The sequence below is a fragment of the Sinohyriopsis cumingii genome, chromosome 2 (assembly GCF_028554795.1).
Source record: "Sinohyriopsis cumingii isolate HCF-2022 chromosome 2, ASM2855479v2, whole genome shotgun sequence".
NCBI lineage: Eukaryota > Metazoa > Mollusca > Bivalvia > Unionida > Unionidae > Sinohyriopsis > Sinohyriopsis cumingii.
Window position 1 is genome coordinate 25,808,554 of NC_142962.1, and position 17,404 is coordinate 25,825,957.

The following is a 17,404-nucleotide window of genomic DNA, read 5'->3' on the forward strand; positions in this document are numbered from 1 at the left end:
ATGATATTACAAGTTTATATACCTACAAATGCTTCAAAAGAACTTTTTCTTTCAACTTTCTACTTCAATGTGAGTTTTATGCTGTTAAAAAGTTATAATTGTGCACGAGAACAACACATGCAAGTTATTTTATTGCATCTTACATAAGGGAATATGCACTTTTCATTAAAAAAATATAGAGTTGTGACAATTAATAATAGTTGAACAGATCTAATTGATTCAACAATTCAATTTATAGTTATGATTGGGAATAACTTTTCAAGAATGATTTACAACATGGAGCTGACCATTTCCAAATTCTTCTTTTCTCAACATAATCAATAAATCCATCAAACCTCTATGACTTTCCCGTTGAGTTCCCCAGCATCTAGCAACATGTGGGCCACACCCTGCAGTTCTCCCTCTATGGCTCCCTAAAATGCATAGGAACATTATACAATAATAATCCTGTTTAATTTCATATAACTTCACATCACTGTCATAACCTTTATTATCTCATTTCACATAACCTTATTTAATTCAAACATAACACATTTTTTACAAGCTTGGAGAGAAAAAACAATTGGGTTAAGAACCCCGTGCCTATGCCACAAGCTGAATTTCTACTTATTGCCTTTTACTTTATCAGAGACTGACTGAATGTCTCTAACAGCTCTATTTCCTAACTGACCTTAAAACAGCCTCAACCTAACCAGATGCACATAATACAAATTCTACCTCTGATACTAGTGTCTGTCTTACAAAAATTATTCCAACAAACCTACGTAACTATAACTATTTACGTCATAAACTCCACCCACTAACCCACCTGATACAGGCTACATCTCTGTTCTTTGACCTTGACTTCCATCCGAAGTGGTTTCCACACCCAAACAGGTTTCTTGTTGATGAAGGTCTTCGTATCTTTTTTCTCTGGTGCTGGAATCACAATGTCATCTGTCAAACATGCTCCCTTCTGCAACAGGACTATTGCACAGCTGGGAAACGTGAATAAAAACAAAAATTGAAGAGTAGTGGTATGCTATCATAATTGTTGTTACGTCAAACATTTTAAATTTAGCACTGTTCCTTACCATCTCCTCAAAATTATAAAAAAAATTCCATGTGCAAGACAGTGACATGACACTTTTTTTTAAATCATATCCAGAGTAACAAGCTGAAAAATGGCTTTCCAAAATCAAAAACTATGGTCTTGAACCTACAAACCATATCAACTGATCTGATATTCAAAGATGAACTAATTCGCCCCCCCCCCCCCCGCCTCAAGCCTTTTAAATTTTAAATAAGACTGGCACAGACTATCTTTAAAACCATTTTGTACAAATTAATACAGGATTAGGCTTTCAAATATTAAACTAGAAATATGTTCATAGGATGCAGAGAACCCATCAGTTTGATGCAAATGAAGTGAAATTGGAGTCCTTTAACAGTTTTTGTGCTGAATTGAAAGGTAAAGATCTAAATCAGACAGGGGCCAACAATTCTATAAAACTTGGGCACAAAGCTGCAAAATCAAACCCAACCTGTATCTTGTTAAAGTTAAGCACTGTGTTTTCAATCCATGAAATCCTGAAAATATTACTGAACAGAAATGGAAGTTCAAAGCTGTGTGTCAAACAAGAACCATGACTATGTATAACTGTAATCAAAAATGGTCTTTCTTAAGCTAAGAATTGTCCAAAATTTGGTTTCCATCTATGAAATCATTCAAAAGGCATCAACAGAAACTAATCTGAAAATTCTAGGTCAAAAAGAGGCCATAATTCCATTATCTGAAAATCATACCTGACCTACATGTTTTCAATGTAATGCCATGTATCAATAATCAAAAACTATCATTTTAGTCCAAAAAAGTTAATGAACACTCTGTAATTCCAATGAATAATTTAAATGAATGATTCCTCTAATATTACAACTGAACACAACTAAAATTAATTCCACAGACTCAGAAATCCATAAACAAATTTTTAGCAAACATCTTGTTACCTCTTATAACTATGACACAACTCTGACAGCCATCACATGATAGTCAGTTAGGCAAAAACTCTGCCCTCAATGATGGACAAAGGTCAAGCACACAATATCAATTAAATATATAAAATATTAATATATATTTATCATATGAAGTTGTCTAACAACTGTTCTGACCCATTCAGATTTCTGATATGCAATTTTCAGAAGATTTAATGAAAACTTTAAATGTATTCATGGAAAACATGGATCCTGACCAGTGCTTAAAAATAATGAAAATGGAAACCTAAATCTTAACCAGCCTGTGGGCAGACAGACAAGGATAACAATATATGCCCTATGATTCTCATAGTATGACACAACAATTTTGTGCTTCAATATGTGACAAAAAGAACTGTTCATGTTTGTCTATTTGTTAAAGTCAAGAGTCAGCACATTTCACTCTTTTTCTTGCCATGGTTTGCAAAACATACCAAAAATTCCACCTGATTTCAAAACAACATTTGTGATAGCTGCTGTAAGAACCTTTTAAATTAAACACAATAAGCTGTTGTTTAATGAAAACCAAATATCAATATAACCATCCAGGAGTAGCCATAACAAGAGTTTCAAGATGGCCACCATACTGGATGTCTAAGCAGCACCATTTAGGACCAAATAGACTGCAAAGAAGGAAACAAAAACATATTCCACAGTATAAGCTAGGGTGCAAAGTAACTGAGGGACTTGTGAAAGTTGTCAAAGCGGATGCCATTCTAGCTGGACATCAACAGTGAAATGGATTAGTACTCATTTTATAATCCTATGAAAGATCATTAAAAACATTACTTCAAAAGATATCAACACATATCATGTGCACCTGTCACAGGTTATTTTGCATAAGAATATGGATAAATCTGAGGGTTATTGCTGATTCACAAGATTTCCCTTACTGACAAATATGGGCATTTAATTCCTGAAGCAGCACCTATCAACACTGTAACTCAATTTGTATTTATTGTTTTATTACTAAAATACCTATACCATGATTTCATTGCAAGTAACAGTGAAATTTCTTTTCATCCTTTTGTAAATCTTGAATGCCAAATCATCAGGAATTCACTATACACTTTGTAACTTGCTTCTCCATAATAAACCATATCTGTGAAACAATGCTCTTCATTCAACAAGTGCTCCTTTGTTTGTTACCCTTGCTATACTTGATCACATCTGAGAATTCACAGATAAACCACCAATTAATGTTTCGATACATACATTATCTACATAATATTATATCAGTGTATAATTGATCAACTGAAATGAGTTGACCTGACACTATTATGACTGTGATAAATTCTGGTCTCATCAAATATAAATATGTGGCTCAAGTTAAAATAATTCTGACAAGTCTCTGCATTAAATACCAACTTCCTGTATTTCAAATGTCGATAGTAATGGTCAAAAATATGGATACATTTTTGTGCATATATATATATATATATATATATATATATATATATATATATATATATATATATATATATAGGACTTGTATTGTTGCTGCATAAAATATTGCAATGTCATGTTATGTGACTTTAAATGATAAATATATTGTGTTATGTATATTTGATTTAATTTAACTGTAAGTTTTAAAATCTTTTTACTCTTAATTTCATTATATGTCAAAGTAACGTACTTTTTTCTAATAGGAATTTGATATTTTCCAGAAAATTAGTTTGACCTGATTGTTAGCTGTAAACATTGAACTTTGTATCTTATGCTGACCTAGTTCCTGGACTTGATTAAGAATCAAGTAAACAAAACTTTTCTTTACATTTATTTTTAATGTGTGAATGATAATAGTGAAATCGAGGCTGTACTGGACTATGCACCATTAGACTTGTAGATACCTTCTAAACCATTCTAGAATGTGATCACGTGACCCTCATCTGGGAATCTGTTTTGCGTCTCAAGTTACTGTATAACCTTTGTTTATAGAGAAATTAGGATGTTATGCTTTTACAACAGAAAGTGTTTCCTTGTGAACTGTTTGGAGTTATATTTTAAATTTTATTCAAATTATTTGGAGTCTAAAAGATTAATTCTTTTTCCTAGAAATATCTGAGTGCTCATACAGAATTCTTGGACAAAGACATTTGCTTAAATTTAAATTTTATTCTGAAATTCAAACACAGGATAATAGTTTGTGATCAGCAAAGATCTGCAGACACATCTGTACTATAAAGGATATAGCATACGTCATCACCTTCCATTTTGGATTTTTCGCTGGTACTCAAACATGAATTCATTAGAACATTTCATTGCTAGGACTTCTAAAATTTAATTCATGGATTATTCTTGGATTATTCTGGATTTGATTTCTTAAAACCAAGTTTTTATTTTTCTTTTTTTCTATGGGAATAAATTATTTGTAAAATTTTTAAAAGCTTGTTGTTTTCATTCTTTCTTTTGTTAATGTTTATTAGAGCCTAAACAAGTAACACAAGAATTGTAATATCGGATGGTTGTGATTGTTACTTTCTTCTTGTGAGCTTCTCTCCAGTTGTTAATGTTGGTCCAAATTAGCCATTTTGGTCATCGTGTTTTGGCCTCTTTTAAGTCTTTTTACACTATTAAGTGTAGTAAGTGCAAACTGCAATCCGCACACCATCATACCTCTGAGCTTTACAAAGTTGTTGTTAAGTATCATTCGAACCACTTGAGTGCTTCCTTCGTGTGTCTCCCTATAATCTCTGTACAAGACTCAAGGCTAAAAATGACAGCCATGTGCCATGTTGTGGTAGAAGCATTCTGCCTGGCAGCAAACACACGTTAGGTAGGCCTAGAAGACCAACTATGACTGCAGTATGCTTAATATGGATATCACAATATAGTAGAATGAAATAAAGCATTCCACACCATGTAATGTTCTAAAAGATACTTATAAAAAAGACCATACAATATCCTTCAGTGCTTCCCATAGACAACCTTGCTTATCTGCTTCAGCATTAACTGGTTGTATGTTATCAATACTGACCAATGTGACAAAAAAAAATAACCCATTATATATTACTTCCACTAGTGAAGTATATTAAAGTGTCAGTAACATGCAAGTAGGGGGCATCCACTACAGTATTTCTATATGGAGCATTCATTTTTATTTTGGGCAGCTAAAAGGGAGAAATACACTTTCTAAATTTACAACTCAATAATTTGTTCTGAAATAAAGTGCTATATGCAATGGTAACACATCTGAGCAGTGTAATATTTTCCATGTGTTTAATAATTTAATTTGTTTCTCCTTGTATTCTTTCCTGAGAAATACACTGATTGTATTTTCAGTTATTCTTCTGATATGTGTGTTCTATCTTTCAATACTGAGCCGCACATCGTATGCCTTCATGTAATACAAGAATTATATCTGTAATTTAATAATGAAAAGATCATATAAAATATATATTTTTATTTGGACCCAATTTGAAACAAGAATTTCCGTTGGAAGGATAAAGACTTAACATTTTATTCTCGATTCATTCTTGCATTTCCACAGTTCATTGTTTTATTATTAGTAGCATTTATTAAATTTTTTAAACTTGTGTGTGTGTGATTAGGATTTTTAATGTAGCTTTAACAATTTTTCAGTCATATTGCTACGATGTCTGCAGTGTGGCAATTTATATGATGTCTAGCACTGGGGCATCATGTCGCAGACATGTAGCATGATGTCCCACCCAGTCACATTATCCTGACACCAGGCCAACCAGTCCTAACACTAACCTTTTAATGCTGAGTGCCTAGCACGGCAGCTCTTAGTACCATTTTTATAAGTCTTTGGTATGACTCGGCAGGGGTTCAAACCCACGACCTCCCACTCTAACCAATAGGCCACCGAAAGTGTTTTTTTAAACTTAAATAGCTTGCCAGTTCTTTTATTAAAATCGCAAATTAACATCAAGTCGAAGTTGGCCTTGTGCTGAAGTAAAGCTCAGGATGTTAAAGTGACTACTTACTTTTACAAGGGTAAAATTTGCATGCCTTTGCGTTTTTTTTAATTCCACCAACTCTGTACTTGATTTTTAAAAAAAGTTTAATCTGTTGCTTACCTGTCATGCTTATTCTTGACAGCTAAAGTAAATGGAGTGTTGCCTCCCTTGTCTTTCCGTTTAATGGAAGCTCCCCTCTGAAGATACAATAGCAAATAAAGGTCAAGCTATGTTTTTATCAAGTATATAACAAAAACAAGATTATTCACATTGGGAGAATTGTCAGTTTTTCTTGCTCTGCTGTTTCAAGCACAAAAAGTTTTAGCTAAAAACTGACAAACAGTAATAATTATAAAACCTGAAAAATAAAATTGACCTTATCTTGCGCTATCGACTGCAGTCAAACCATTGTTATACATGTGCTCTAGAGCTGAAATAAATAAATTGTATGAATGCTCTAATAAATGTAAAATACCGATTGCAAGATACAGCTACAATAACCAAGCAAAATAGCTGCATCCTACAGTCCTACCTACGAAAACTTTTTTTTTTGGTTTAATTTTCCATGGATATTTGCTAACCAAAGAAACGTTTAATAGAAAACATCAATGAAGCCTAAAAAATGTTAAAATTGATATTTTTCAACTTTATGTAATTCTTAAAAAGTAAATTTCACGTGGTGAGGGCAACCATCCTTCTGGACATGTTACACATTCAAATTAACACATGATTATTCACTAAATGTAACTGTTACCTCAACAGCTTTCTTCCCCAAGAATCTGAATATTTCCTTTTATTCTTCTGCCCAATTAAAAACTTTTTCAACGTGTCTTTGTCCATTACATTCTGACAAGTCAGTTGTTGGATGCCAATTTTAAGAAAAATAAAGCAACAGTTTATTCAGATGTTTTGCATCACAAAATATGCAGTCTAAAGCATCTGAGGTATCTCAGTAAAGCATTCCCCGACTAACTGACCTTAATCTAATACAAAACCTGGATCAGAATCAAACAAAGACAAACCAGCATCCAGATAGTGCTGCAAACAGAGCATATTTCCATAAGTTATGCTTAAATTCCTCAAGTCCGAATTTTTAAGGGTCATTTCTGTAAGACTTGCAGCAAAATCATAAAGGGTTGGAAGGTCTGTACTTATGTTTCAGAATAACTGACAATATGGACACCTGACTCTCTTCGGGTTTGAAGTCTTCCCAGCCTACAAGTGGTCAATAATGCCAAAGCATATACTAGTTTCCATGACTTGTAGGAATAGAAAGTGCAACACTCTGGATTGGAAACAGGGTTATAACAGCCAAAACATCATGCACATCATGTACCACAGCTAGTCAGCAGTGAAAAAAAAAGAGAACAGTGCCATGCTACTAGTTACAAAAGCAATAACCCTAGTGTGACTTAAACACAAGATCCTTTTATCCAGAATCCACAAGGTCTATAACAAGGCCACCCTGATTCTGGTTGTTTTGAAGTCGACAGTGTGTTAATGGTACAGACCTGCAGAAGATGGACACAGCAGATGGTGGCACCGCAACTAGCAGCCCTGTGAAGTGGAGTCTGCCCCTCATTATCTGTCTCATCAATCATCCCACGATCTCCCATGGCTGCCACCAGTACACTGCATAGCTCAATAGGGTCCACTACACCGGACTTATCAGGTCTGAAACAGTTCATTAATCTTGGGAAAGTGCATGAAATAGTAAATGTTGTGGTTGTTACTGTTGTTGTTGTTCCTGTGTATTAAGTCTTTCTTAAAACATTCATACCACTGACATTTATTATTCCCCTGATGCCAATCTAAACGTCTCTTACCATTGTTATTTACCATCAGTGCCAAGCTAAAAGTTTCTTACCATTGTCATTTAACATTGTTGCCAAGCTAAAAGTCTCTTACCATTGTTATTTACCATCAATGCCAAGCTAAAAGTCTCCTACAACTGTCATTTAACATTGATGCCAAACTCTCTTACCATTGTCATTTAACATTGATACCAAACTAAAAGTCTCATACCATTGTCATTTACCAATGCCAGACATTCAGAGTGACAGAAATAATATTTAAAAATGAGAAAGTAATTTACTGGCTCATCAAAAATATCAATTTTACTCTTCACCAAATGTTTAGTAATTGTGCACCTGATGGTGGGTTTTCAGATTTCACAGGTGAACAATTTTCCTTGAAATGAAATTTACTATTACTATTTACTGTTGCTATAAAAAGTACTCACAAGTGCCCACTACTGAAGGCATAATGAAGAGGCAGTCTTCCTTCATCATCTTTAGCCATACAGTTGGCACGCCTCTCCAAAAGAAGCTCCTCTAGATCTGTGCTGGCATTAGACGTCCCTGAGTTATTCTTAACTGCATTGTGAAGTGGGGTTCGCCTCTTCTCATCCTCGGCATTAACATTTGCTCCTGCCTGGAGCAGGGCAGTGGCCATTTCTATTGCATTAGTTTCATTACCTATAGGATTAATGATTAAATGAAGTAAACCAAACAAACATATTAAAGCAGCTCACATAAAAGTTTAACACTGAAACTAGATCTATCAACAAACTGGTTCTTTGCAAAAGGTGCCACTCTCTACATTCTGCTCAATAGCCTTAAACAGAAGAACTATTATTCGAAAAGCCAAACTAAAATAAAGTAGATATTCTAAGGAGAAAATGCTCTAAAAGTTGACCAGGAATATTGGAAATCCTAATCATTCAAGGTCTATTCAATATACAAGTGCATAATATGGATGAAATCCAACAATTCTTAGCCAAGTTATGCTGCAGATACCAATGTTAGGAGGACAGATAATCAGGGACCATAATTCTTTTAAATGCTTCTATGGAAAGCTTTAAATTAATGTCATTAAAGCTCTCATTGTTATTAAGTTGCATACCAAATTTTACTGAAATCCAACAGAGCTTAATGAAGTCATGCTGTGGAAATAAAAGTCAGGAGGATGGACAAAAAAGGGGCCATAATGATAAAATGTGGAAGTCTAATAAAATCTGCATGTTAAATCTGGTTGGTATCCAATGAAGGTTAGAGCGACAGAAACTAAAGTAGAAAGGATAGTCAATCAGAGACCATCACTCCTAATAGTGATACTATGGAATAATGCATCAAATTCAATCATGATCTCATCCAAATAAAATGGCACGATAAATCTGATTCACGATGCAACAAATCTTACCAAAGTTATGCTACCCAAGCGGAAGGCAATCCGGGCCATGCAACATGTAAAAGCTACCAAAGCTCTTAACAACCTGCTCAGCATGGCCTTAAACAAAGGATTTTGTGCTGTGAAAAAAGTTTGAAGAGGGGACAATCAGGGAACATGCCTCCTTTTAATAACATAGTTGAATGCTGAAATTCAAACCTGTTCATGGTCCCAGCAATATAAAAGTAAGTAATAAAAATGGTCAAAATCCAACAATCCTAAGTACAGTTGTGCTGCGAAAACATATGGAGTTTAGGAAAACAGGACAATAGGCATACTCTTCTAAATGAATGTGTAGAATGCTGGAAATCAAACACATTCACTGCCTCTTGAATGTTATGCATGTCAAATCTGGTTGAAATCTAAAAAACCTAGGTAAAGTAATGCTATAGAAGCCAAAGACATGAGGATCAAACATCCAGGAGCAAAACTTCTGTAAAAGATGTCATGAATTTTGGAAATTGAATCCATTCAAGGTCTGATTAATATCAGGCCCCATACCATGTTAGGTTACAAACCAACAAACCTTGGTAAAATTATGATTTGAAAACCCAAATCAGAAGGACATGCAATCTTGGTTCATAACTCCATGAAATTAAACTTCTTTAAGCTCACATCAATCTATAGCCCCATACCAAATCTGTTTGAAACATAACAAAGTCTTCTCAAATTACACTTCCTAAATGAAAGTCAGATGAACACACACAATCAAGGGAGTACCTGTCCTGTAAATGGAGTCATACATGCCAGAATCTCATTAGCATAAAAATCAACATCCAACAAATCTTCATAAAGCTATGTTGCAGAAACCAGTATTGGAGAAATGGGTAACTAGGGAGTGTGTGTGTGTGTGATCTGGATTTTTAATACAGCTTTAACAATCAATTTTTGAGTCACATCGCTATGATGTCTGCAGTGTGGCAATTTATTGTGATGTCTAGCACTGGGGCATCAAGCCACAGACATGTAGCATGATGTCCCACCCAGTCACATTATCCTGACACCAGGCCGACAAGTCCTAACACTAACCTCTTAAAGCTGAGCGTCAAGCGCGGCAGCTGTTAGTACCATTTTTGTAAATCTTTGGTATGACTCAGCCAGGGATCGAACCCACAACCTCCCACATCCTAGGCAGATACTCTAACCACTAGGCCACCAGAACGGTCGTTAACTAGGGAGTATAACCCCCATAATTTATGCCATAGAACACTGGAATCTGGGTTATATCACTGTTTGATCAATATCAAACTTCATACCCAACTGAGCTGAGATCCAAAAAAACTGAGGTTGTGCACACACAAAAAAGGGGGGGGGATAACTCCTCTAGATGAAGAACATGAAAATTAAACTATAGGTCTTGTCAATAAATAACTGCATCTTTGGGATAGTTAAGCAGTGGAAACAAAAATTAATGAGATAATAAATCAGGAGCCAAAACTCCTCTCCATGATTACAAAGAAGACCATAATTTGTTCTACAGAGCACTGCCAATTTTTCCTATCTGTTAGTCAGTACATTTTCAGGTCAGCATCATTAATTATAGCTAAAACTACTTGATTCCTTTTAAGTACTTCATGTGAAACAAATTAGATACTTATAGCTACATTTAATGACACTGGCATGAAAAATTAGGTACTTTTAGCTGTATTTAATGACACTGACATGAAAATTTACTGACTTACAAATAGGAAAAATTCTGGATGCTGTGTTGAACTAGAAAGATCAAACTTTTGAAAGGTCTTACCAATATAAAGTTGTACACCAAACCAGGGTAAAATCCAAAAAGTTCCAATAACTTAAATTTGCAAAACAAAATTGTTGATGAATGCACAGATAGCCAAATAAGATTATTACGGGGCTCTGCTCAGTTAGTTAATAGAGCTCTGCTCAGTTTGTTAAGGGAGTCACTAAAAGCATTACTGAATTTATAAAATGGGAATAACAATTTACAACAGGCAAGTGTGTAACTAAAAGCTTATGAAAACTGTGACTTTGAAATGTGTATTTAAAACTGAAGCCAAAGATAAATCATTGCTACAATAAATTCTATACAACTTATAGATTTCATTTCCTCAATAACTTAGTTGACTGCTGTATTAAAATTTTGGATTATGTGTTACACATTTGCCCAAAGCTGAATTAGACACTGAAGTTCACAGTAAAATTAAAAGAACATAAAAATAAAAGAATGATCCAAATGAAATACATGGGTAAAGATGCTACCTCTATTGCAGACTGCTAGGTGAAGAGCTGTTTCCTTGGTATCACTTCTAACAGCATGCACATTGGCACTGCCCTCGACCAGGTACTTCATTATCTCTGCGTCCCCATTCCTGCAAATTATCATTTCCATGTAATTTCCATATAAGGCTGAAATAATACAACTTTATATTTTTATCTTGAAAGCCACATCTGTTAAGCTCCAGTTTGTTATGGGATTGCACATTTCAAACATGATTACATACTGAGAGGACATTTGCTTGAACCAAGGGAATAATATATTTCATCAATTGGATGAAAATACTAAAGATTTTTAAACACAAGATGAAATATATCCATTATTCACTCGTAGCAAGACAATTTTCATTTTATGCTCAATATATTGCCTAGCAAAATGTTTAATATATTTAAGTAGCCAATTTATGTTCTGCTGTGTTTCTGATTATCGACACACAAAATATAAACAGTGACATAATTATCCTTCCCAATTCGAAGCTAAATCACACATTATGGAAAAAAATGATTGCCACAGCATTGGATTTTCACTTGACTCATCTTTAATAGGTGGCCTTACTGCCTGCCTAAGAATAAATTCAAATGTCTTGGTTATAATGTTGTGTGTCTGCTGATGGCCAGTGAAAATATTTTTTTTTATTTCTCTCAGAAAATCTAGTAGTTCATGGAATAGCACAAAACAAAACTAATATTCTTGTTTACAAAAACAATCAAAAATGACTAAAATCTATTTCTTCAAGTCTGACTGTACAATTCTTAATCTTTTCCAAACTAAACCTGACCAACACAAATTTATACAATTCATCAATGATTAAGAAATTCATTATGCACACAGCATAATACTGCAATTAATGTCCTGTAGTGTTGATATGAAAGCCATTTAACTATAATATTTTATACAATGTAATATTAGGGGTGATTTGATGCAGGTCAGTAACATCAACAGAGTTTCAAGAAACAAACCTCAAGCCCCTAACTAGGCAAAGGAGTCTATACTGGTCATCTCCAGCACAGATACAACTGAGACACTGAGACCGGGGATTTTGATGGAAGTTTAATCTAAAAATCAGGTTTGGCAAAGAAAAGAAACCAAGCCATAATCTCTGTGAAACCATAAATAACCTTTTTATACTGACAAGATATTAAGACCACTCTTTTTCTTCAATGAAGCTAAAGCAAGCAAAACAAAGCATATTTAGGGTAAGGTTCATGAAGGAAGCTTTACTCAAGTTTTTAAGGGGTTTTAACAATGCCCAAATAACATGCAAGAGATTCCATCTAAGCATCATTGTGCAAAATATATGTGTCCAAAACTCAAATACCTGACCAAGCCATAAAGATGAAGGTCCGAACAATGGCAATTTTCTTAGAGAACTTGATAGTGTTTGAAAGGCTACCCTATAACCCTTAACAGTGAACACCAAACATTCTCCTCCCCAAAAAGAAGACAGTCTGCCACTGCTCTCAAAGGGGTACAGCTAGTATCAATTCATTTTCTACTGCATCAAATCAAAGAAGATTCTCCACCCTGTATCACAGACCTTTCAAAGTGCAACTTCTAGCCTGGACACTGGAGTTTGCTACGCAATCTTGTTCAAAATCTGGTCCTGAAGAATCAATTCCATGTGTGAAGGTAGAAAAGATGTTGACTGCTATGAAGCAGAGACCCCCTGTGCTGTGACAGCAGGTCCCTCTGCTGTGATCATCTCCTGTGCTCATCAGCCAACAGGTTAAGTAGTTTGATGAACATTGTGGCCAACAGAGGGCTATTCGGAAGAGCCATGGAGATCCAGACTTGGTGAAACACCTGCAGAATTATCCTGAAAGGTGGGAAGGCATATGTAAACAGACAATCCCGTAATAAATTGACAGCAACCACTGCCCAGGACTTCTGATCTGGAATGGGGGAAATGTAGAAGGGGAGCTTGTTCTGCAGTCTCATTGCAAGAAAGTCCACCCAAGGGTCTCCCCACAGCTCGAAAAGTGACTCAGTGACCACCAGGTGCAGGTACCATTCCATAAGGACAACAAAAAATCCTTCTGGACATACAGTCCATCAAGATATTCCTTGTTTGCCATGAATACGGCAGACTCAAAATGTGATCTCTTCTGTGACTGCCCAAAGGAGGAGGTCCAAAACTTCCACAGTAAAGAAGCATGAATACCTGATTGTCACTTGAGATATTGATGTGTTGTCTCTGGTGACTATTGCCAAGTTACTCATTATAAGGTTGGCACACCCCTGTAGGACTAGAAACACTGCCTGCATTCCCAAGCTCTTTATATGAAGAGTTGCTTCTTCCCAGGATCAAGATCCCTGAAGAATTACACATTCTGGCCCCAGATGAAAGGAAAAAATTGGAGAGGGGGGTGAATTGGGATTGAACCACCAATTCTGGTGGTGGTTAAAACTGGATCCAAGGGTGATCCAAGCAGGCAGAGGATCTATGTGCAGTCTCCAGTTTGCTAGAACCAGGAACTGTTGAGAGTAAAAATAAAGTCTTCCTGGGAGAACTAAGTCTGTTACCGAGTTCAATGTCCGCAGCAGTTAAAAGTAAAGATGCCCACAACAAACTAGAAGAGCTATTGTGAGGGATAGGATCTTCTGGAGGGATAGGATCTTCTGGATCCTGCCTAGAGGAATGCACTCTCCAGAGGTTCATCCCTGCAGATATAGAGTCCTGAAATGGGATGAGATCCAAGTTTTCTAGGTTAGGAATAAATCAGATGGGTTACTGTGGACCAACAAAAGGACAAGGTCTTCAGAAGGGAATCTCTGAGGACATTGTGAGCCAACGAGTCAATGAAATACTATAAAATGGGAATCAATAGGGTGCTCATATGGGCTGTGACTAACACCATCACCCTCACCCACAAAAGGTCATGAGTGGAAGCAAGCAATAACAAAAGACACACATGCCAACCACAATAGAGGTAGAAGCATAATTTTTGCTAATTTAAGTGCAAAAAGTGTAACCTGAGCAAAAAATGTCTAATTAATATATTACTATTAGTAATATTAGTACCCCTACTTTATCATGGCTATGACATCTTAGCTAATATAATTTAGCTAATATAATACATGCCATAATTAGAGTATATCATAAAAAATGTACATTTTTACCACTACCAGTAACCTTGATCTGCAGGTACGAATACCTGGATAAAAATGGGCAAAATCCATGTGGATTAGAACAAGAACACAAACACAAAACTACTAAAAAGTTATTTATATTCAATGTTTAAACTAGTCAACATGTCTAACTTTTGCTGAATCACTGCAAGTCCACAAATTCTGTGTGACAAAGTGCTTAGTCCCATTGCATCACTCTAATATTCTTCTTTACAAACTTTTAAAGTCGTGTAAAATTGTCCTTTTTCTGACCAGACATGTTTTAAAGTTTAAAAAGACGCATCTGCTCATAGAATTTTCACCTGTAAGTCAAACCACAAAGGCCCGTTTTTCTTAATATCAGGCCTAATCATTAAAGATACACACTGGTCCGCTAACCAACTTGATTATGCATATAATGAATCTGTAAGGCAAAGCTTCAAATTAAAGAAACCTGTCTGGTCAAATACAGTTGTTATAAATAAGTAATTAGGAAAATGGATCCAAGATGGACAAATTAACTTTCATGCTCTTCTTACACAGCAGTCTTTCTGTTTTTAATAAACCTAAAAATTTTATGAGTGTAGTAAAAAAAAGATGATAATACAAATGAAAAACACAACTTTTTATTGCTTTAATGTTTTAAATATTTTTTTATGTACTGGAAAAGAGTAATCCATATACAGGCGAGCATAAGCCATAATTCAGTGTTAAAAAAGTGTATATGAAAAAGCATAATGGTTGTAATATTAAAATAGCTCAAAATTTGAATATCTCCAGGGTAATGCACAACCTGAGATATTTTCTGGTGGAAGATAAACATCTATAAGATGCCCAGTCATCATGGCCTTAAGGCACTCCTGACTAAAGTGTAGTCTCCATCATGGAACGTATTTAATGAAACCTCATAATAATGTAAGATCATTTATATGATCAATTTTACTTGTTGTGTAAAGCCAATTCTTCTCTTTGATCAATGATGCCTCTGACCATGCACTAACAGCACACAAGAGTTAAATTCTTCTTTTGTCAAACATTATGGTCATCAGTCTTTGCTTTCAAGCAATTTCTTCAGTGTATGTGGGTGTTGTTTTGGCAGCTAAAGGCTCATTCACAATCAGCTTACTGCAAAACATTGTCTCTAAGGGCTTTATGATGATCAGTGCACTCTGTATGGCTCAGTGAAGTTGAGGTCCTTAAGTTCAGACACCTTTCATGTTTTTTTCTTGGAACTCCTGCATAAGTTGTAATATATTTTATTTTCATCTGTATCATATTCTTTCCAGCTATACTCATATTTCCAGCATTCCTGGAACACCTTCATGAATATTTTTTTTCAATGGTTCCACCATTTTTGGTTAGTCTTTCATTTTGGCTTTTGTAGGTTTCTTCATTTTGTTCATGATCTATATGGTCATTATGATTGCCATTATAATCTCAGCAAGATACTGGAGGAAAAGAAATCAGTTATCTGCCATTTCATATACGTCTCTTAGTAAAACCATACAAATGCAAATTGCACTATGTCAAGGTCGTATCATGTGGCTGGTAGCACAAGACTTACAAAAACTGCCAAGACTACAGTCCGGCTAAGCATAGGTGAAATTGGAAAAGAGAGCAAGATGGAATTTATTAATTTTCATTAAAGAAACATTTAGAAAATCAGGATATTTAATGATTGATAGGTGCAAATGTATAAAATTGAATACAAAAAACATGCCCTGTCCATTTTATTTGCATCACTTTGGGTGCACTGAATTGTGTGTGTGTGTGGGACAAGCCATCAATTTTTTGAGAATCCCACAATGAGCACTTCCTGGCTGAAACGCTGTTCATTGGACTCAAACAAAACATCATTTTCAGTCTCAAAATATCACAGTGATATTTCCAGTAACACTTTCCCAGCTCTGACAATCAGATACACTTCAAACTTTCAAAGTCATTGTCATCATCGCTATCATTAGCCAAATGATATTATCTGATGAAGATGAAACATGTTCAGAGTCAGCCATTTTGGGTTTTCTTGGTAGCCTGTATTTTAAACAAGCCATTGTACAACTTCTTCATGAATGCAATGTTGAAACAACAACATCTTGTTCCAGGGTCCAATGTACCAACCATAATTAGTTCAGTAACTATTTATATTCACCTGATGTACCAAGACATGTAATGAGCTGTCTGCCTAAAGAAATAAAAAATGTCACAAGTGTTGGCCATGGATTTGTGTTATGAGAAACACTTTAAGGCTTAACAGTTAAGCAAAATTTTACACTGCACCCAGAACATTTTTATATACACAACTTTGAATCAATTTGCAGTAGTTCTCATGTATCACTGCTTCCAAGTACATAATCGTGTATAAATTGTGTACAATTTGCACACTCACACACCCTGAGAGCATCTCTGAATTGTGCACAGTCATCTGGCTTGATGTGGAGATATGTGTCCTGGGAAGATAATGCAATAGTAGCATGTAACATGTTCTATTTTTTTACCCCATGCCCCACCAGGATCATATACTAGTAATATTCCAAATTTTGACAATGGTTTGGTTTTAAGATTCATTACAACACAGGTGATGGAAATTCAACTAGAAGGAGTCCTATACACTGATGCAAACATGCCAACCTCAACCCCAAGTGGACAAAAAGAGTAATCTGAGCAGAAAAAGAGTAATCCAAATATAATATGATAAAAATTCAATGAGAATATGTACAAAATAATTTATTTATCCATTTGGACTTTTAACATCAATTACTGCTTCAAGTTTTTGTATATAATGCTTTGAGCTTTAAAAAGCAACAGACTCTCATACTGCATTTCAAAACACATTGTACCAGCTGAGACTATGAATGTTTTACACATTAGTAGAGCACTAAGTGATGGGTTACAGGGC

The 17,404-nt window shown here is 35.1% G+C and overlaps 1 protein-coding gene across 3 annotated transcripts in view; it reads right to left on the bottom strand.

The window, feature by feature from the left end:
• Positions 1-17,404, bottom strand: part of LOC149804499 (poly [ADP-ribose] polymerase tankyrase-like) — a 201,083-nt gene that overhangs the window by 69,742 nt on the left and 113,937 nt on the right. For all 3 annotated transcript variants that reach the window (XR_016416027.1, XM_089940712.1, XM_089940711.1), the window contains exons 29-34: positions 11,385-11,494; positions 8,176-8,410; positions 7,445-7,607; positions 6,054-6,130; positions 809-977; positions 336-413 (exon numbers count right to left, since the gene is read on the bottom strand). Coding sequence is in view for 2 of the 3 variants with exons in the window: in XM_089940712.1 (XP_089796838.1) it covers positions 336-413; positions 809-977; positions 6,054-6,130; positions 7,445-7,607; positions 8,176-8,410; positions 11,385-11,494 (832 nt within the window). In the remaining variant the exon portion in view is untranslated. The remainder of the gene's footprint in view (positions 1-335; positions 414-808; positions 978-6,053; positions 6,131-7,444; positions 7,608-8,175; positions 8,411-11,384; positions 11,495-17,404) is intronic.